General features: G+C 37.2%; 1 protein-coding gene and 1 long non-coding RNA gene across 4 annotated transcripts in view; one reads left to right on the top strand and one right to left on the bottom strand.

Moving 5' to 3' along the window:
* Positions 1-22,356, top strand: part of LOC309795844 — a 53,638-nt gene that overhangs the window by 5,614 nt on the left and 25,668 nt on the right. The window contains exon 2 of the long non-coding RNA XR_014292377.1: positions 9,596-9,647. This is a non-coding gene — a long non-coding RNA (uncharacterized lncRNA). The remainder of the gene's footprint in view (positions 1-9,595; positions 9,648-22,356) is intronic.
* LOC309795843 (coagulation factor XI) lies at positions 132-22,191 on the bottom strand. 3 transcript variants are annotated; one of them, XM_082608663.1, is made up of 17 exons: positions 21,932-22,191; positions 20,815-20,870; positions 14,009-14,171; positions 12,626-12,732; positions 11,794-11,953; positions 10,453-10,562; positions 9,589-9,748; positions 8,148-8,177; positions 7,386-7,495; positions 7,131-7,293; positions 6,934-7,040; positions 4,257-4,425; positions 2,857-3,032; positions 2,186-2,281; positions 1,482-1,621; positions 1,013-1,208; positions 132-937 (listed from the first exon to the last, which is right to left on the bottom strand). In XM_082608663.1, the coding sequence occupies exons 2-16, from the start codon at positions 20,867-20,869 to the stop codon at positions 1,047-1,049; spliced, it is 1,908 nt and encodes a 635-aa protein (XP_082464789.1). In that variant the 5' UTR covers position 20,870; positions 21,932-22,191; the 3' UTR covers positions 132-937; positions 1,013-1,046. The 3 variants fall into 3 exon arrangements, with proteins under 3 accessions (XP_082464789.1, XP_082464788.1, XP_082464790.1); XM_082608662.1 differs by having other exon boundaries at positions 132-1,208; XM_082608664.1 differs by lacking the exon at positions 8,148-8,177 and having other exon boundaries at positions 132-1,208.

Consider the following 22,356-nt stretch of genomic DNA (forward strand, 5'->3'; position numbering starts at 1 on the left):
ATTAAACTATATCAGCAACAATAACCAGGTGAATATTTGCACTATATAACCAGGTAAATATGTACAGGGAACACCCCAGTACTGAGAATACAGGGAGCCACTTTCAAGATGCCGAAGACGTTACTGTAACCATCCATTTATTCCCAAATCGTTTTCCCTGTAGTATGGATGTATTTTATTTTGATTTCTGTCAGTACATTTATCATCTATAAACGTAGATTTGTAAACCCACACTCACAGAGGCAGCTTATCTTAGGAGGTCTTTAGCTTACCCCCTCATCTTCATCAGCCCTCCCCTACCCAAAACTATGCAAATAAATATGAAATCCACGCACAAATTGTTTTCTAGGCAAGAACACCTTTAAGATTTGTCCCCTAAGGTCCCACTTCCAGGTGAATTGCTGCTTTTAATCCTTTCCCATACAGAAATTCTGGAACCCATATTCACACTCACTCATAGCTTGTCTCTACCCAAACTAATTTAAAAAATATTAAAAAATGACATGACAAGAATTCTTGATTATTCTGAAAACCTGCCATCAAATTCAGTCAAGTTCTTTCTTTACAAAAGAGCTGTGTGCATGTGCGCAGGGCCCAGAGTCTTGCGATGTGATGGTGGCTGCCCTTGTTTCTATTGTCTCCAGTTCCCATTTTTCATTTAACAAATCTTTTTACAGTGGTTTCTTTGAGCAGTCCTACCCGATCCTTTGGTGCCACTACTTGATTCTTTTCTGGTCTATCTGGGTATGTTTTCATCTTCAAACATCTTAATCTTATAGTATTCGTTTGGCTCAGGAAAGGTGTAACCAACAAGCAAGAGACTGGATGCTGATCACCCTCTGATGACGGTGGGACTGGGAGTTCTGAGAATGACAGTTCTGGTGTGTTCTTACCAATACCACGCCCCTTCAGTCTGTTACGGTCTCAGAATTGTAGCCTATGGAGGAAAATGATGGTGCAGTGTCTTCTTCGGTGAAATCCAAACCTTCTTCCAGGAAATAATCTGGCTTACCCTTCAGGGAGTCAAATGGCATCTGGGGACTCTTTCAAGCTGCTTGCGTTTTCTCCAGAATCCAGTCCACGTACTCGACCACGTTGGTGTAAACACCCGGCCGCTCCCTTTGGCCACAGCCCTCGCCCCAGCTCGTGATGCCTACCAAATGCCAGACCTCGTTGTGCTTACAACACAGGGGGCCCCCCGAATCTCCCTATGACAAAGGGAGAAAAGAAAAGGCATGCAGATCAGTTCAGACACTTCTCATCTTAAATACGTTTTCATCAGAGTGATTTCACCTAAAATTCTGTCTTGGCCCTTTAATAAACTTCAAAGAACCGGATTTCTGGTTTTTCCCTCAGTCTATCAGATTTCAGGGTAAGGAAAACAAATCCACTGTGTTCCCCGCTCATTGGCAGAAGACTGCTTTAAAAATGCATTAAACATTCTAATGTGAGTATATTCAATTGGCTGAGAACACTGTTACCTTGCAGGCATCCTTCCCTCCTTCTTTGTAGCCTGCACAGACCATCTTATTAGTTATTTTATGCCCTCTGTATCCTGCCTGGCATTCTTCATTTGTCACCAAGGGTACCTGGGCTTTCTGGAGAGTATTTAGTATTTTGTCTGAAAAAAATTTTTTGTTTGTTAATGGAACAACCACATATATATAATATATATAGAAATTTAAATATAAGTATATGTATTTAAAATCAAAACCATACCTATGTAAAAATCTAGAAGGACAAAAATATTAGGTTTACTTCGTAGACCTTTTATAATTACAGAGTATAGAGAAGATGTTACTCTCACTCTTGTGAGTACCGTTTTGTTAATGTTAATTAAGTCCAAAATTAATTACGGCTCTAACTGGAATTACTTCCCAGAGAAAATAATCAGATAACAGGCTAAGACATTTACTGAAAAGTGCTAGGTTTCGAATTAAACTGCATTAAAAATAATGTCTTTAAAGAGATTATCATATTTAAAATTTCCAGTCAAGCAGACGAGGTGTCATCTTCACTTGAGTGATTTTTGTCTTTCCATCTTTATTAATGTGCTTTCTGCAATTGAATAATGTTTTTATTTTACTCTCATTTTAGCTGTATGAATTGATGTAGCAGAAAAGCTTATGACTAAATTGTGTTCTGTATCTTGAGCTGGAGCACAGAGAGAAACATCACTTCTTACCTCTTAATTTTTGGTACCCCCATCCAGTCACCCAGCACTCAGTATACATCACATTTCTATCTCCTTTGGAAGGTAGGCAGATGGGTCGTTGAGAATCTAAATTTTAAAAATCACAGTTTAATTATCAGAAACAAAATATATCTTCTTTCCCAGGAAAAACTTCCTTCGTTCTATTATGTAGTGTGTTCCCTATTTATTATATTCATTTTTTTGCCTCCTTGTCATACATTTTCGTCCCTCGTGTTCAGCGTTATCTGTCACACATCCCAGGATGAGGAAACGAGGGAGACAAGCCACAGCCCTCTCCACTAACTCCGTCACTCCCACGAGGTCTGTGACCCTGTAGAAATTGCTTCATTATTCTGACCCACAATCCTTTCTTCCTTAAAAAGCAGACAAAAATCATCTTTAATATTCCAGTATATTACAAAGTTATGTCATTCTGTGCATCTGAGGAAGCCTGGGACAACTTACCATTTCACCCACACCCCAAAATAAGATGCAGTCGTCAGGAAAGCACATCAGTCTTAAGACTAACTTGGCATCCCCCTCCCCCTTTCATGATAATAACACATGGAGAGATTGCCAGGGTCTGGCCTTGAATCTGGGAGTGTGAAACATCGTCTCCATGTAATCACTGTAGACAACTTTCTGTTTAAAATTCTCCATACCTGTGTAATTCATTGTCATTTCCAGTTTCAACAAGGCAATATCATATCCACTTTCTGCCATTTCATATTGATCATGAATTATTATTTCTTGAACCCCAAAGAAAGATGTATCCTCTTTTATTTCTGCTTGGTTTAAAATGCCACTATAGACACGCAAAGCTTTAGGTGACTCTACCCTAAGGAGTAAGCAATCGAGGAAAAGAAAATTCCTTTACCGAATAATTCCCAAGCATTTGAGGTACAGTGCTATTTAACTGACTGTTACTAACTATGTAATATTTTCTGCCAACAGTGGGCTTTTAAGTGGAAAGAAGTGATTTTATGCTAAGATTTTTCAGTCACATAGTCCTCCTATATGGAATGTCCTGGGCTATCATTTGCCTTATATTAAACACACAAAAATCAATGAATACTTTTTCTGCCTTTCAACACACACACACACACACACACACACACACACACACACACACACACACAAGAAAAAAAGTTCTGGGTTTTAGTTTCATTGCTGGGGTCGTTGGCTGTGACCCTGAGAAATTCTCTTGGACTTTCTGGTATTCCATTTTCCCATACGTAAAGGGTAAAAGAGACTATTGACCTCAAATGAATCTTTGAGTAATAATATGAGTAAGTTGCATACTGATAAAATAAACCTACTAACAAAAACACAAAACTGTGTCTGGAAACAACCCAGAAGATACTGAGGTGCAAAGAGGAAGTTTGGCCAGCTAAAATTCCCTGGGTTACATATACTCTGAATGCTCTCCCGATGGAGCTGTTAAGTTTACCAGTATTAAAATTGACTTAAGTAGGGAATCCAATTTGATGATGTACAATAAACTCTTCCTTATGGGTCTAGAAACACAGTGGGAGAGAAAGAGAGAGATGGAGGGAGAATGAGAGAGGAGAGAGAGAGAAAGAAGCAGAGGAAGAAGAGGAAGAGGAGAAAGAGAAGAAGAAGAAGGAAGGGGGAGGAGGAGGACAAGGGAGGAGGAGAAGACGGTGGGGAGGAGGGAGAGGGAGAAGCAGAGGGGGAATAAATGGGAAATTAGATTCAGGGAGCAGGAAACTGTCTTCGAGTTTAGTTCTGGACCCAATGCCCAGACAGTGCACAGAAGATGATACGCTCTTAATAGGAAATAACCAGAACTCCCCTGGGGATGTGTATACATTTCACTGGAAAAGTGGAATATTATGAAGTCAAACGGCCACGTTCCTGCACCTGTCCTGATGCTGGTAGATCATGAGCGGCTCTTCCTGTTTGCTTTTAATCACTAAAGACAGAAACTTAATTTAGCAAATAGGATCATTTACATCTTTAAAATTGTACTAAAATACTAGGGATAGATTTAATATATGTGTGAGTATGGTGAACGAGTAAAAACAGCAGTGGTACTGACTCGCTGAAACAATGAGCAGCTGTTAATATCCACTGGTTTCCGATGATGGAGCCTCCACACAGGTGTCTCTGGGTGGGTGACGTGACGTGCAGAGTTATCTGCCACGGCCACTCTCCAAGAACAGACTTGGTTCCTCCAACAATTCTGGGCTTGATTTTCGTTGTACACGCTACAACAGAAGGACTGCAGTGAGTTGGTTCCTAACATCTTCATTTTCCAACAGTGGTTATGTTCCTTCAGGCACACAGGGAAAAAAAACCTTCCCTGGATTCAATAATTTACCATGACCTTGACTTGAAGACAGTCTAGAATCAAGTTGGCAAAGCACAACATGCACGTAAAAACTGAATGATGAGTCACCTTGTAATCGCATGCCCCCAAGTAATGCCTCATCTGGGGCGGCAAGGCAGTCTTACCCTCCATCAAATGCTAACCTCAATGGTTCTCTTAAAGCAGTGGTTGTCAGGTGTGGCCCCCGACCAATGGCATCACCTGAGAATTTGTTAGAAATGCAAATTCGTGAGCGCCACCTCAGACCTAGTGAATCAGAAACTCTGACAGTGGACCCCAGTCATCTGAGTTTTAATCAGCCTCACTAACGTGCAAGAACTACTGTTACAAAGAAAAGTTCAGCACCTTCCACTCCGTTTGTGGCCTTTGTCCAGTTCCTCCCCATCCCCTTCCATTCCAGCTGCCCTTTCTGCCCTCCTGCCCTACCCACACCCAAACCTGGCTGCTCTTCTGTTTGTGAGCTGCATCTGCCCTTTGGTCTTGTTGACAGACTGGGGTTTTCTGCTCCACCTTTGATGTTTCCAAGGACTTTGATTCAAACTCACCCTTCTGTTTTCTTTCTTGTCTTAGAAAACGAATAGATCAGTAACTAAAATATATTAAGAACAACTAAGTAAAGACCTTATTAAGATGAGTTATAGGTCTTGGTGTTCGTTCTATTTGGTTTCTCAGTTCAAAAAAATGCTTTAAATATTTGTTTTTAGCCTTACATTTTGTGTTAAGAGATGTTTCTTTGAATGGCAATTGCTCTGTATCTTCACAAAGTTAAGTTACAGTGTAGACAAATGACAGGACAAGATATGATAAACATCTCAGTTAGATATTCCCTCTCATATTAGGGTATTATTTCATCTAATATAATGCAGCAAAACCTACTTATCTAGTTTCACTTATTTCAGAAGATGCACTAAAAAGACATAAGATTTTATTTTCCTTTATCTTATATTTTCTGCTTTAGCTATCAATCTACACCTGATTTATTCTGTAACCTCTAGAGACCAGAGTCCCTAGATTCATTAGAAAAGAGCAGGAAGGAGGGTAGAGAATGAATTCTGCAATTAAAGGTATAAGTGCTGGTTCCCATTTTTTAAACTATGTCAACATCACTAACAGCAAAATTTGCTGCATCCTTTCTATTGCTTGGTAGAACCAAGACAACAGAATGATTGTAAATACTCCTTCTTAGGTAAGTTTATTGTAAGAAAAACAGAGAATGTATGAGATACAACTCAATTTACTGTCTTTTTAAAGAAGCTAGAGCCATCCAGATTCCCATCAGAGCCCCTCTAAGCCCTAGAAAGGCAGAGTTTCCCAGCTAGGATGCTAGTATTGGACACAGTATACAGTAATATTGTATGTTCTATTATACAAAACAAGTTCTCAGAAGTTAAGGATTTATTCACCTCTCAGTAGAGTCAATATTTCTGACACGGAAGATTTTCATACTTTGAAATCTACGACAAAGCATAATTATCACTTCCATTTCACTCATTAAATCTCAGTTGCAACTTAATTTATACTGCATTATAATATTGGGCGGTAAGCAATAAAAGTCTAAAAACATGTAGTGTATGTAAGTCAATGAACATTAAAGTCATAATAGGTTATTACAATAATTTAGAGAGGAATGTGTGTATTAGGCTCTTTCCTGTTTCATCCCTTACACAGTGTTGTTTGCCTACAAACCACCTTTTGTTTCTATGCTCAGAAATTGGCCACTGGAATGGAAGCACTGCTGATCTGATGTGTATTATAATTTTTATGTTATTATAGGTCTTGTTTAATATAGACAGTCTTTTTATTTCCACCCTACTATACTCATTGTTACAAATTAATAAGGTTGTACTGTAACTTTTGCTAATATTCATAAATATGCAGAACACATGCAGGAAATCTAAAGGCCCTGGAGAAGGAGCCACTTGAGTATTTCCTGCACAGATACATAATTTTCCAAACATATGATGACTATATTTGAATTAAAGATCAAGTAATAGCCAATAGAAAGAAAATGACTAATCTGATTAACCAAGATGCTGGTTGATATTTCTATTGTAAAGGGTACTAAGAAAGATTATTGACCTTGATAACAACAATCAGACATAAAAATTTTGGCTGAGCCTGAGTCTCACCAGGAAATACTGGTTATATAAATGTATCAAATTATAACACATATTCAGTTAATGCAAGGCAACACAGAGTTTAGTCAAAGCCCAATATTTACCTTTAAAACAGGTCAGCCTGAGTGATAGCAGTGAAAATAACAGAAAATTGCATCTAAGTGCATTACTTTACTAATTTTCTCCCCTCTGTAGCTGCTACTGACTCTCTTAGTCATGACGTAGTCAGTATACAGGGGATGTATTTTTTCAAGTGACATTAAACTCACCATTGTCCATTTTACATAACCTTAACGTATATCCAGAGATGTTTCCTCTCCCGTGAAGTATTTTAGTTGGAGATCCATTTGCAGAAAGTTTTAAGTAGCATTTACCCCTGCAGGTTGGAAACAAAATGGTATAAACATAATTCCTCCCTTCAGCTAGACGGGGCAGGAGCATCTGTGGAGCTCATCATACGTCTTACTTCCCTCCGTTGCAAGATTCCTGAGGTGGAGAATAGGTAAAAAACTGACAGCGGATGCTGTCGGTGCATGTTTTCTGGCAGGCTTCGTGCCCGTCCACGTCAACAGTGTCCAGTTCTTCTCCCAAGAAATCAGTGTCACGGTAGAACGAAGAATGGCAGAACACTAGACAGCAAAGCATGTATCAGACATGAGAGGCGAAACCCTAGCACACGTTTGTTGATCCTCAATCAGAAGGAAGAGCTTTCATCGTTTACCTGGGACACTGTGCCGGCAGTTTTGTAGACTAAAACCAGAAAGAGCTTTGTTCTTTCTAATGCGTGCGCTTGGCAGCCCACTCGTAGACGTTTTAAGTAGACACAGATTTCTAACAGTAAAAAAGGGGAAATACAGAGATATCATGTAAACCATATCAAAGAAGAAGACATTTTCACAGCACATATACAAGTCAGCTGCTGTTGGCATTTAATAGGGAAGTTGTTCCCATTTTGAAAGTACTATTCATAAATCACTGACTCAGACTTCATGATCCATAGGTTGTAGACAAATTTACCAAACTGCCTCTAAATTTTCTAAGCTTGCTCTATTCAACATCACTGTTCCTAGTACCTTCCTCTTTTATTTCCTTTCTCTCAACTCTCCTAGACTATCTCAACGATTCAAGAATTTTCATGCTACCTACAAATCTGCTACCCAGAGTTGCTGTAGGCGTAGACAGGGATAAGCAAAATCCACTACAGATTCCACACCCAGGCGGCATCTTTCTGGGAGGAAGTAGCTTTTCCTAATTAGCACAAAATCACAGTCTGGAGCTGTGCTGTCCAACAGAATTTTCTGCAGTGATGTAAATATTCCACGTCTATGCCAGCCAATACAATAGCCACTAGCCAGCCATATGCTGCGTCCTTGAAATGTGGCTAATACAGCTGAGGAAATGGATATTTAGTTTTATTTAATATTCATTAACGTAAATTTAAGAAGCCAAGTCTTGGCTTGTAGCACCCATGTTCCTCTCTCACCTTGTAATGAGGATTAAATGTGTTGCTCCTCTTATAGGTATTGATTGGGAATTTTATAAAAGGGATAAAAAAGAAAAAGCAGTGATTAAGACAAAATAACACATTACAAAGGCATCTTTCTGAGTTCTGAAGTTTATAATGCCTCAAGGCTCAATCTTTGACCTCCTCTCTTTCTCTGACTGCATTCAATTTTTTGGCGACCTCACCAGTTTCAATGGCATTAATTGCCAGCTGTATCCTGGTGACACCTAACACAGATCTAGGTCATAAACCTCCCTTGTTAAATCCCAGACTTCCCTTTCTAACCACCAATTTAATATTTCTCTCTGGATGGCTACCAGGCACCTCTTGCCTCTTGAAATCATCTCTGTAAGAAATCTTCCCCCATCTCTTCATTGGCATTGCCATCCTCGCAATTTTCTTGGGCCAAAAATCTTGGAGCTATCATTGACTCTTTACTTCACAGCTGGTGTTCAGTCCGTCAGCAAATCTTACTGGCTCTGCATTGACAATATATCCCAATCTAATCACTTCTCTTTTACTTCCACTCTGGTCCAAGTAGTGCAGGGTTTTTAATCTACTGAGTTGACCAATGGTATCCCCACATTTAGAACCATGTTGAGAAAATGAAAGTAACAGATATATTCTCATGTGACAAACCTAGCATTATACTTCCGGAATTATATCCTCACTTGATAAAAAACCAGTCTTGCTTGATAAACAGGAACTCAAGGGCTTACTGTGGCTGGATGGCTCTGGGGGACACTCTCCCCAACAATGAACAGCAATGTCAAGCAAATAACAAGGGCTCTGAGAATTCAGGTTAAGATAATCCATACAATCTAGATTTTTAAGCAAATAATCTTAAGATTTCTTCTTTTTTTTAGTGAATTTTGTTAATGAGGAGCAGCAACCCCAGCAAACATCCCTTTGATGATCATAGCAATTTCCTGTGCTTTATTGTGGTTTCCAATGTTAACACCCATCAGTAGGGAAGCAGGGTCTAAATTCTCAAATCTCCCTCCACCATTACCCACGCTTCTGTTGATGAAGGCCATTGTTCCACCCCTCTCCACTTTGGATATGACAAGTCACTGATATTTCCAATTGTTTCTGCTCCAGGTTCAATTATTTTAACCAGGCACCGAACTAAGATGCCTCCTAATGACCATCCTTATTTTCTTCATTCCTTTCAGAACTAACAACTCTCTGAAGGCAGAGACCTCCCTAACATAAAGAAAAGCAAGAGTCCTGGGTAACACCAGATTTGCAGTCAATAGGTGGGGAATGGAAAGAAAGAGGAACTAGGAATTCTTCTTTGCAACTTTTATGTATCCTTGACAGACATTTAGATAAAATTTATAGTTGCTCAGAGTTTTTAATGGTGGCTTTTGCTCAGCTGTTTGAAAAGATAACACGTGACACAATCTTAACTCCTTACCTTTCAGATATTGTTGGCCATTCTTGAGAAAAGAAGGTAAAGAACAAACAACTGGGATGGTGAGTACAAATGCTGCGACAGACAAAAGCGTCTGGAGCCATGACACTGTCAATGTTACTGTCTGCAAACATTGTTCTAGGGAAAATGTCCCTAATACAAGCTGTACAACAGAAGAAACCACATTTAGAAAGTCAGTTCGCCAGTAGCATCGGTAAAGGTAAAATCCCACTCATGGTATTTGTAAATTCCATATAAAAAGTTTGTTGGGGGATGAGGGAGGGATGAATAGGCAGAACACAGGAACTTTAAGGCAGTGAAAAATGCTCTGAATGATACTGTAATGATGGAAACATGCCATTACATATTTGTTCAAACCCATACAACGTACAACTCCAAGAGTGAATCGTAATGTAAACTGTGGACTTTGGGTGACTATACGTGTGTCAGTGTAGGTTCGTCGGTTGTAACCAATGTACCATCCGGCGAGGGTCGTTGGTAATAGGGGACGCTGTGCATGTGTCTGGGCAGGGGGTATATGGGAACTCTCTATCCCTTCCCCTCCATTTTGCTGCGAACCTAAAACTGCACTAAAGAAACAAGGTCTTAGTAATTTTTAAAAGTTAGTTTATCCCAAGATCTTTTACCTTTTTTAAAATTAGGATAACTGAAGTGATTGCCTTAAATTCAAATATAAGCTTTAATCATATAGAACATAATGAATTTTTTCTCATGAAGAAGATGAAAGATCATTGGGTCCATTTCATCAGTAAGCACAAATTGGTATCCTAAGTTATGCCCATCATACACATAATCAGCACCTACTATTTAATGGCTAAACTACCTCATTAAGAAAATAATAGTTACCCAGATTAGAAAGCGCACAGGGCTTCAGTGAAAATCCAGACACCACTTCACTGAGCTTTGTTATGTTGGTTGGCATCCCCGTTCGGGTGTACTTCAACAGACAGATGTTACTAAATAAAGAACAAAATGGACAAATATTTTATCCCTCCAAATGCAAATAAGGAAAAACATAAGATAATAAGAAACTCACATTTAGAGACGGCCTGGGCATGATAGCTAAAGAATTGCTCTGAAAGGTATTGGTTTGAGAGACTGCACAGCTGGTTTTGAGTCCCAACTCTGCCAAGAGCTGGTGGTCCTGTGAGTTTTGTCAACTTTATTTTTTCATCAGTAAAATGACAGCTTTAGATGGGTGGTGACATGAAGAGTAGAGGTGTAGGAATTGATGACTTCTGAAGCTCTTCTCAATTTTAGCATTTTAACTTTTTTATAGTACGTAGCAACTCAGTTTCCTGGCTTGCTGTTCATGCTGCATTGAATCTTAGACGTAAAATATGTAAAAAGGTGTAGTTTGAGCTGAGCTAAAGAAAAGCCATGAAAACTTAATTATTAATTTGAGGGTTTCATTCTGTGTTATCATTGCTTTTCTTCAAACAAATCTTTGACGCTTTATTTCCACTCATCTCCTTTTTGTGAACGTGTAGAGCAGAATGTTAAAATCCAAATACCAGTCATTTGAACTTTCCTTTCATTGTTGGATTTCAGATAAGTGTAGTTTCCTATACGAATCCAGAACATCTCAAATATTTCTAAATAAAAAAGTTAATGATATTTTTCCCTAAAAATATTTTTTAAGAGAAAAGAGATTAATCAATTACAGATCAGATCCTTTTATATTTTTACACAGGAGGTTTATACCTGGAATATTTCTAAATCCAGTAGGGGGCAAGTTTTAAAATACTTCACATTGGTTTCAGTTACTTTGTCTCAGGTGGGGAACTGTTATTTGGAAGGATATCTGAGTAGCTTTTTCATTTTGATTCTATAGATTCATACTGTAGCATCCTTTAGGCTGAGAATGGAACTGTCAGACCACTGTAATTGTTGCAAAATTGCCACTTTAAAAATGTAGCGCTCTTCAAATTAGCTAGGAGATGTATTAAACATTTTTTAAAAGCATCATTGGAAGACAGCCGCTGTACTACAAAATGAAATGCATCCAAGTTGGACTTTAAATGCATTTTCCATCAAGAAAACTGGGAGTACTTATTATAGAATTGTCTTGTAGTGGTCAAAAATAAATTTTTAACGCCTACAATTGAAGGAGAAAAAAAAAAGGATCCCATTTTGTTTTCTATCGGATAATCTAAGGTCCTTGGGCTCAATCCACAGCTCACTCACCGATACTTTACACTTGGAAAGTGCTCTGTGGCGAATGTAAAAAAGTGACAGTGCATGTCATTCGTACACCTCTCTTGGCATTCCTGAGCACTCTTGGTAATAGAGCTGTTATGGTTCAGGCCCTTCATATGTAGGTCCACATAAATATCTTTGTTGCAAGCTGGAAATAAAATCAGAAAATATGGTTACCTTCCAGTCTCTGGGGGCATCTGATAATTCTGTCTTAGCAACCGTCCCTCCAGAGTTGCTCTTTCAATTCTTTCCCTGACTTTTCCTCAGAAGGCCTCTAGTTTTATTTTAATCTGCTCAACTCCTACCCTCACATGGAAACAGTAAGAGAATGTCAGTGTCCTTTTTACACTGCAGCAATATTAGACTTGTATATTTCTGCTTCAGCTTTATGAACTGGCGTCTCTTGTCTCCTTAACTCCACTGATGGACTGATTCACTAATTAACCTATTCAAGTATCTGGAATATCTCACCATTAAGACAAGGGTCATCTTAACCTTTATGGTTGCTTCCTTTGATTTGAATTAATATATTTAATAAGGACTTTCATATAAAACTTTAAACTGGGAAGGAGAAAGAAAATAAATGAATGATGAACTGGTGTAGTTAGATACGTCCTATGAGATAAATTTTAATGAACTATAATGGGGTAGGGGGGACATGCAGGTATGCTAGTTTTTACTCTATGAGGAAAGAACTTCACTAGGAGACCTCGTTTCCATATAGCAGGGTTTTATTTCATAGCCACAAAACCATACCTGATGTAACTGCACGTACACATCACAATAACTAGTATATATCAATTCTAGCAAGACATCTTACCACTTAGTTGGTCTGAGCATTGCTTGGAAGAATATCCAGAAATTGCTCCCGTCATATTGACCATTGGCAGTGTTTCTGCAACACTGTCTTTCAGGATGCAAGTAAACCTGTTTTTTAAAAAAATAACAGTACTGGGTGAAAATCTATGTTTTAAAATAATGGGTCTTAAAAGTCAGCACACAGAGGGTCAAAGAGAAGGAAACAAACTTCTCTATCTCATGCCAAAACAAATATATTCTTAGCAATACTGTGAGTTTGTTTTCCATTCCAACATCCCGACATTGAAAAGATCACATGTAATGCCCCTTCCTAACTGGAAACAGGAGTGGGTGAACTGTGGCCTGTTGGTTAAATGCAGCTCTCTGCCTGTTTCTGTACAGTTAATGAGCTAAGAAGGGTTTCTATGCTTTTTAATGATTACATTTTAAATCATTGTGTAAGTATTTATATAATATCCTTGATTTTGCCTCTGGACCCACAAAGCCTGAAATATTTACTCTGCCTGTTAAGAAGAAGTTTGCCAATCTCTGTTGTAGATTCTAGAATAGTAAATTTTATAAGTTCAGGGCACTATGTAAATACTATGAATGCAGTAATAATGCACAAAGATGTTAATAACTTCATTCTGCAGTAAAGCTTTATCATTAAATTTTCAAGCTCAATATGGAAACAAAAATGGTGGATGGAATGTCCTAAAATTTTTAAGAATATGACTATAGAGACAAAACCACCAGATGCTATTTGCAAATCTTAATAAGATTCTGGTTAATTGCTATAAATTACACTTGGGGGACAATTGAGGTGATATAAAGGGATTCTTATTAATTTTTAATGTTTTTTGTGTAAGATAATGTATGTTGAAATATTTAGGGGTGAAGTGTTATGATGGTTTCAAATTATTTCAAATGGTTCGACATCTACACATACATAATAGGGAAGACAAAAATGGCAAAAAGTCTTGGGGGTGATAGGAAATCATTGTACTATTCTTTCAAATTACCTTTATAAATAATAAATTTTTTTCTAATAAAATAATTGAGGGAAAAGTACCAGTTTAAATCATAGCAAATATAAATAATCAATTGAAAACCAAAGAACAAAATGATTAATTGGCATTAAAGTAGAAACAAATCAGAGAGGAAGTATCGTTAATATTGACACCACAAGAAACCACACTGAGGGGCGTGTCTGTTCCTCCTGACCTGCCTAAACACTACCCTTTTTTCTGTAATATTTAATATTTCAATGGAAGGAAAATACATTTTCCCATTGTTAACATTAAATTTTATAAAATGGTGGACGGCAGTTTATTGTTGGTAATTGTCTGTCTGTCCGTCTGTTGTATAAAATCTATTTCCTCTACGTAGAAAAGCAAACATTTACCACTTGGTAGGATCTTCAGATGATGATTCAGCCATAAAAGTGAAGAGCAAACACCTTGGATGGTGGGTGCAGACTCTTTGGCAGTGCTTGGCATTTGGTGTGAAAACAACAGTAATGTCTCCTCCTTTAAAGTAGGCATCTTGGAACAGCTTGGTCACACACTCTGTGTTATAATACATGACACGTGTTATTTGGGATTTTAGTGAGCACATACCCAATCAGGTAATAATCTCACAAAAGCAAGTGAAGTAGGGCTACTTAACAGGAAATATGCCTGAACATGGAAATCAGGGCAATAAAAGCTTTTAGTTTATTGGATAAGCAGCCCCAGATAGAAAAGAAAATCACTAAATGGCACGTGTGCCTCAATGGAATGGTGCTTCTGATTGATTGTCTTGGAGACGTCGGTGCTTTGTGAGCAATTGATTCGTTTCTCAGATCTTCACTGGCAAAAATGCTCACAGGTCTAGAAGGACCTCTGCTTTTCCCTTTCCCCAGCGCTGCTCCGTGTCTAAACTCCATGTTTATATGAAACAAAGGCTCCACACTCATCATCTTCGGGTATCATCTGATGGCCCTGGATGTGATAACGTACTACATCACCTCACTATATTAAATGGACCAGTTTTTTTGGTTTGTTTTTTGTGTGTGCGTTTTGTTCTTGTTGTTGTTGTTTTTGTGTGTTAGTTTCTGCTTTATAACAAAGTGAGTCAGCTATACGTATACTTATATCCCCGTATCCCCTCCCTCTTGCGTCTCCCTCCCACCCTCCCTATCCCACCCCTCCAGGTGGTCACAAAGCACCGAGCTGATCTCCCTGTGCTATGCGGCTGCTTCCCACTAGCTATCGGTTTTACATTTGGTAGTGTGTATATGTCCATGCCACTCTCTCATTTCGTCCCAGCTTACCCATCCCCCTCCCCGTGTCCTCAAGTCCATTCTCTAGTAGGTCTGCGTCTTTATTCCTGTCCTGCCCCTAGGTTCTTCATAACCTTTTTTTTTTTTAGATTCCATATATATGTGTTAGCATATGCTATTTGTTTTTCTCTTTCTGACTTACTTCACTCTGTATGACAGGCTCTAGGTCCACCCACCTCACTACGAATAACTCAATTTCATTTCTTTTTACGGCTGAGTAATATTCCATTGCATATATGTACCACATCTTCTTTATCCATTCATCTGTCGATGGACACTAAGGTTACTTCCATGTCCTGGCTATTGTAAATAGAGCTGCAATGAACATTGTGGTACATGACTCTTTTTGAATTATGGTTTTCTCAGGGTTATGCCCAGTAGTGGGATTTCTGGGTCGTATGGTAGTTCTATTTTTAGTTTTTTAAGGAACCTCCATACTGTTCTCCATAGTGGCTGTATCAATTTACATTCCCACCAACAGTGCAAGAGGGTTCCCTTTTCTCCACACGCTCTCCAGCATTTATTGTTGTAGATTTTTTGATGATGGCCATTCTGACTGGTGTGAGGGGATACCTCATTGTAGTTTTGATTTGCATTTCTCTAATGATTAGTGATGTTGAGCATCCTTTCATGTGTTTGTTGGCACTCTGTATATCTTCTTTGGAGAAATGTCTATTTAGGTCTTCTGCCCATTTTTGGATCGGGTTGTTTGTTTTTTTGATATTGAGCTGCATGAGCTGCCTGTAAATTTTGGAGATTAATCCTTTGTCAGTTGCTTCATTTGCAAATATTTTCTCCCATTCTGAGGGTTGTCTTTTTGTCTTGTTTATGGTTTCCTTTGCGTGCAAAATCTTTTAAGTTTCATTAGGCCCCATTTGTTTATGTTTGTTTTTATTTCCTAAATGGACCAGTTTAATTGACCTACAACACTATGTTAGTTCCTGTCGCACAACATAATGATTGGATATTTCTGTACATTTCAAAGTAATCATCATGACAAGTCTAGTTACCATCTGTCACCATACAAAGATATTACATAGTTATTGACTATATTCCCCACACTGTACATTTCATACCTGTGACTCATTTATTTTGCAACTGGAAGTTTGCATCTCTTAATCTCCCTCACCTGTTTCTCTCCTCCCCCCATCCCCCTCCCCTCTGGCAACCACCTGTTTATTCTGTTTTTCTATGACTGTTTCTGTTTCGTTATGTTTGTTCATTTGTTTTGTTTTTTAAGAACTAATATGGTCTTGTGGGTCAATTATACTTCAAAAACAAACAAAAAAATTCATTTAGAAAGAGATCAGATTTGTGGTTACCAGAGGCAAACATTGGAGAAGAGGGGAATTGGATAAAGAAAGTCAAAAGGTACAAACTTCAAGTTATAAGATAAATAAGTACTAGGGACATAATGTACAACATAAGTATAATTACCACTGCTGTACATTACATATGAAAGTTGTTAAGAGAGGAAATCCTAAGAGTTTGCATCATAAGAAAACATTTTTTTTCAGTTTCTTTAATGTATCTCTATGAGATGATGGACGTTCACTAAACTTATTGTGGTCATCATTTCACAATGTATGTAAGTCAAATCATCATGCTGTACACCTTAAACTTATGCTGTATGTCTACTATACCTTAACAAAACTGGAAGAAAAATAAAAAACAAACAAATAAATAGGCAGGAACGGGAACTTTAGACTCTTGGAAAAATTATTGAATCCCCTTCCACTGAAACCATAAGTAAGTTAAAAATACAAACAAAGCTAAATTGCATAAAATTAAAATTTTCTTCTGTTTCTAGAAAGAGATATTGAATATTCCAGATTGTGGAGTTTTAGGTCATTATTACTTAGCCACTGAATAAAAGTGTTGTAGTTTTTAATTTTGGTATATTTTTATTGACAAATACTACAATATAACCCTTAGTTTTCTTAATATAAAAACAAATATATAAATATATATAACAAAAATAAAATATTTGGACAGAGTAAAATATCACTCAAATTTATTGTAGCAAAAATAAAATAAATAAAATTAAAAATAACTAATTTCTATTGTAGTAATAACCAACATACCAATAAATATGTGGGAAAGTATATAGGTAAAAAACAGTAGAAATTATCACTAAGGCTTATAGGATTATACAGTCCATGGACTTAAATGGGGGCAAATTTCATCTTTATTTTCCCTAGCTTCTAACTAAAATATGGCATATCTTTCCATTATTAATGTAAGAAAAAACTGTATTAGGGTTCACAGTATCTGTGCCTTTGTCATAATAAAAATCACAGATTTAAAAACACTATAGTTGCAGATATCTCAAAATATCATTATCACTCATTCCTAGTTTGATGTTAATTACTACGCAGTTTTAGACCCACCACTAAATCTTACTACATAAAGTGTTAATAAGAAGCACATCTATTTCTATATAAATTTTTTTTACAGTTTAACTAACTATATTTAAATATAGTTTATTTGTTTGGTAATCCTATGTATTTTCACTATTTCTTTAAAACATTATTCTGAGGATAGAGTCCAGTTCACTAAACTGCCAAGGGATACATGGGAGAAGAGAGTCAAGGACCCTGCCACAGCTCTCCTCAAAAATCCACCCCATATGCCTTCTATATTACCCATCTATAACCTCTGTATATAACATGATTTTCTCCAAAATTGGCAGCTCCCTGAGAATGACCTGTGGGTGAACAGAATCTTCCTCCTCTCCCCAGGCTCTGTGTTGCTTCTAAGGAAGCTGTATGGCAGCCTCCATTAATGGAGGGTCTATTCGCACCTCGAAATAGTCCCATTGACCAAGGAAATCCCGCTGCTTAGTGCAAAGCAAGCATGCTATATTAAAATGTTACTTTTAAGAAGCTTATTACTTATTTGGTAAATTAAACAGATTTTACATGTTTAATATAGGTGCTGTATTTCTTAAAATATACCACCTACTAATTGGATCATTTAAATTTACAAGGCAGATTGATTTTCAAAATCCAAACACAGCTTCTTAGTGCCAGTAAAAACTGGCTAATCTGTTTTTAGTGAACTACAAAGTGCCTGTTTTTGTATATTGACATTGTATTCCAGAATTCTTGCTCATATAATTTATTGGCTCAACTAATTTATGTGTTGGTTATTTTGGATTTTTTGAGGGACACAATCATATCATCCATGAACAATGAGAGTTTCTTTCTCGTCCTTTACCTTTTACTTCTTTTCTTTTCTTATTGCAGTGACTAGGCCAGTATAATGTTTAATGTAAGTAATGGCGAGTATTCTTGTCTTATTATCAATTCCTAGGAAAAACTTTCAGTATTTCACTATTATTAGCTTTCGTGAAGATTTTTGGTTTAGACTTTTGTCTATTTGTTTCTTTAAAGATATCCTTTAACAGAAGAGGAAAGTTCCCTTTTACTTCCAGTTTGCTAAGAATTTTTATCATAAGTGGAATTTTATCATATATTTTTTCTGCATGTATTTTAAATTATTATTTTTTATTGTAGTAACATATATGTCTCCAGAACTTTTTCATCTTCCCCAACTGAAAGTCTGTATCCATTAAACACTGCCCATCCCTCCTCCCCTCAAACCCTGGCAACCACCATTCTACTTTCTCTCTCTATGAAATTGACTACTCTATATAACTTACATAAGTAGAATCATACAGTATTTGTTTTGTGACTGGCTTATTTCATTTAGCATAATATCCTCAAAGTTCATCCATTTTGTGATATGTGTCAGAATTTCCTTCCCTTTTTTTTTTTTTTTTTTGCTGTACGCGGGCCTCTCACTGTTGTGGCCTCTCCCGTTGCGGAGCACAGGCTCCGGACGTGCAGGCTCAGTGGCCATGGCTCATGGGCCCAGCTGCTCCACAGCATGTGGGATCCTCCTGGACCGGGGCACGAACCCGTGTCCCCTGCATCGGCAGGCAGACTCTCAACCACTGCGCCACCAGGGAAGCCCTCCTTCCTTTTTAAGGCTGAATAATATTTCATTATTAATGTGTGCATACCACGTTTTGTTTATTCATTTGTTGATGGATACTTGGGTTGCTTCCACTGTTTGGCTATTGTGAATAATGCTGCTACGAATATATCTTTTTGAGACTCTGCTTTCATTTCTTTTGGGTGTATAACCAGAAGTGGTTCATCCATTGATTTTTGAACACTAAACTAATTTTTCATTCCTGGAATAAACCCAAACTTGTCACAATGTAATCATCCCTTTTGGGTTTCTTTTAACATACTGCTGGGTGACGTTTGGTAGTTTTTTTTGTTTCTGATAATTGCATCTACATTCACAAGGAAAAAAGGCCTATGATTTGTCAAAATGTCATAATATCCCTGTCTCAATGTCCTTGTCATGTTTTGGCATCAAGATCACACTGGCCTTACAAAATGCTTTGGAGACTGTGACTAAGTTAAGCTTCCCTAATATATGTTTGTTTTTCAATTAATTAATTTCTGCTATTTTATTTTTTTCTTCTTTCTAGTTTTTTTGCATTTAGTTTGCTATTCTCTTTCCATCATCTTAAACTGGATTCTTAGATCATTAATTTTTACAGTTTCCCTATTCTAATATATGCATGTAAGTGTACACACTTGATTTCAGCACCAATTTAGCTATGTCCCAAAGTTTTGATAAGCCATATTTTCATTATTATTCAATTCAATACATTTTCTAATTCCCATTGTGATCTCTTCTTTGACCGATATTTATTTAAAAGGGTATTATTTAATTTTGAAACATTTGTGATTTTCCAGTTGTCTTTTCTTGCATTTTATCTCAATTCGATTGTGATTGGATAACATGCTCTGTAGAGTTTTAATCCTTTAAAATTTGTTGAGACTTGCTTTAGGGCCTTTTATGTGGTCAATTTTTGTAAATGTTCCATATGCATTTGTAAAGAATGTATATATGTAGAGATGCAGTTGTTGGGTCCAGTGTTCAAAATATGCCCATTGAGTTACTACTGACCTATCAATTAAATAACAATACTATTTCATAATGATGACAATGAAGGAATATAATAACCTGGATAAGAATCTTGTCACAAAGAAAAATAAAATTATGAACTGTAGTGAAATTTGTTTTATTTTAAATCTCTTTACCTAGATTTACCATTTTCCATATATGCTAGAAAAAAAGTTTACTGTGCATTAAATGCTAGCAACAGTAGCAGAAATTAAATGTAATATATGTAAGGTTTTTTTAAAAGGAATGCTTAAACTTTCATTTTAAATAAAGAATAAATATAAGGGCTAAAAATACTTGAACTGATATGTCCTTCTGAATATTGGTTAAGTAATTCATAAACAAATTTAGTGGACATGATGTAGAGTGGAGAATTCACAGCAGTGATTAAATTATTGAAATACATAAACTATGTAGGAATATTTGCATTTTTGGACATTTTGGGGGACATTTTTCAGTCCAAAATTGCTTCTGTGTGTGTGTGTGTGTGTTGCATTGAACTGACTGCTTTATGGAAAATTGACTAATCAGTGAGGCAAGTCAAGATTTCTGCCTTTTAATATTAGTCTTAAATATCATTTAAATGTGTGATATAGATTTAGACATAAACATAGTATAGATATGGATATAGATAGAGATAGAGACATAGATTCTTAGTATTATGAACAATTCCTTTACCTCAGTTTCCTTCCCTGCTTTGAAAAACCCTGAAGGCTTAAGCAGAAAATAAATAAAAAGACTTTATTTCCTTCCCTGGAGTAGATGGCATGGAATTCTCCCACATCTATGGGGACAGTAGTGTGATTTTCCTCTCTGGGCTTATACCCTTCTGTTTTCTCATCCACAAATCAGGGAACCAAGCTATTCCCAGTCCATACTAAAGATAAAACTCTACTTACCACCAGAAACTGAGGCAAATAAAATGAAATGTACCATTTGATATAATAAAGTCATCCTACAAAAAGAAAAATGTACATGTGTTTAGAATACAAAATGTGAATTTATAATTAATTTACTGATATCAGAGTTTACAAGAAATACGGAAGGAGAGGAGTAGTTAATTCAGTAGTGTTCACAGAGCTCCTATCGTAAGCTGAATTTTATCTTACCCCAACCCTAGAGCGTTCCTCAGCATGGTCGTATGTGCAGTGGTCAACACGTTCATGGTTGGGAAGGACCAAGGTCTAAAAGGGAAGGGTCCTCTCACTTTCCTCCCTTCCCTCCCTCTCCTCCACCTCCAGCTCACTTTTTTTTTTTGCGGTACGCGGGCCTCTCACTGCTGTGGCCTCTCCCATTGCGGAGCACAGGCTCCGGACGTGCAGGCTCAGCGGCCATGGCTCACGGGCCCAGCTGCTCCGCGGCATGTGGGATCTTCCTGGACCGGGGCACGACCCCGTGTCCCCTGCATCGGCAGGCGGACTCTCAACCACTGCGCCACCAGGGAAGCCCCAGCTCACTATTAATCAGAAATTTCTCAATGCCATCATCTGACCCTCTCCCCATCCCAATTTTTCCATTTCTTTCTTCTCTTTCGATTCATTTCCTTTCTTTCCATCTTGAAGTTTCTTTTCTAAATCTATCAAAGAAGCTATAAATGATTTTTTACTAACAAAGTTTTCTAATTTAAAAATTATGTTACAAATCTATTCCTAGGTTGTCTTGGTCACTCATACATGTACTTATCCCCACAAAGCCCTGAGCTGACAGCTCTATGAAAAACCTGCTATGAGACAAATCAAGTCTTCTGATTTGTTCATATTGCTCTTGAAAATCTTTTTAATTTGTAAAATACTTGCTATTGAGTACAAACTATTACTCTTCTTCCGTTCTGCATCTCCTCCCACATTGCTTATGGTTATTAACTAAAAACCTCCAAAATGTTAAATCAGACACATTTTAAAAATCAATCATTGTCTATTGTAATAAAATTTTAAAACCCCATGGTACAATAGAAAAAGGCACTTCAAGGAATAATTGCTTGAGGGAAATCTTAAATAATAATTTTTGAAATCATACCTGAAACTCCTTGTTCACTGCAATTCTTAATAAGAATGTCTTTCTTTTTCCAAAATGGTTTTCATCCTCCTCTAAATGAGATTTTGCAGGTAATGTTCACTTAACTTTAATATTTACTTTTACTGGTTCCCAGTGTGATGTAACATTGTCTCTTTGTACAGCATGCCTGTGAAAGTCCTTAAAATCTTTGCATATCAAACACATACCTTGGTAGAGATGCTTGTTTTTTCAATACATTAATTTTTTTCTCTCTCATTTTACTATGCATTCAAACAAGTGACATACAGAGAAGCTTAGAGAACTTGAATTTGCCCATGTGCCTTAGCAGTTGGTCAAACTCACAGTTAGGATGCCTGCTGGCCAAAGCTGCACTTAACCACACTTTCAAATAGCAACTGTTAATCATTAATTCCAGGCTAACTTGA

Source organism: Mesoplodon mirus (genome assembly GCF_964341445.2).
Source record: "Mesoplodon mirus genome assembly, chromosome: 20".
Taxonomy (NCBI): Eukaryota; Metazoa; Chordata; class Mammalia; order Artiodactyla; family Ziphiidae; genus Mesoplodon; species Mesoplodon mirus.

What these genes read in the sequence shown, in the direction of transcription:
- LOC309795843 (XM_082608663.1), bottom strand. Translation starts at nt 20,869, where the DNA reads ATGACTTTATTATATCAAATGGTACATTTCATTTTATTTGCCTCAGTT. An exon ending in CATTTAATCCTCATTACAAG is followed by an intron (nt 7,496 to 8,147) that starts GTGAGAGAGGAA and finishes TTTTACTGTTAG; the next exon opens with AAATCTGTGTCTACTTAAAA. An exon ending in GGGGTACCAAAAATTAAGAG is followed by an intron (nt 1,622 to 2,185) that starts GTAAGAAGTGAT and finishes AATTTTTTTCAG; the next exon opens with ACAAAATACTAAATACTCTC.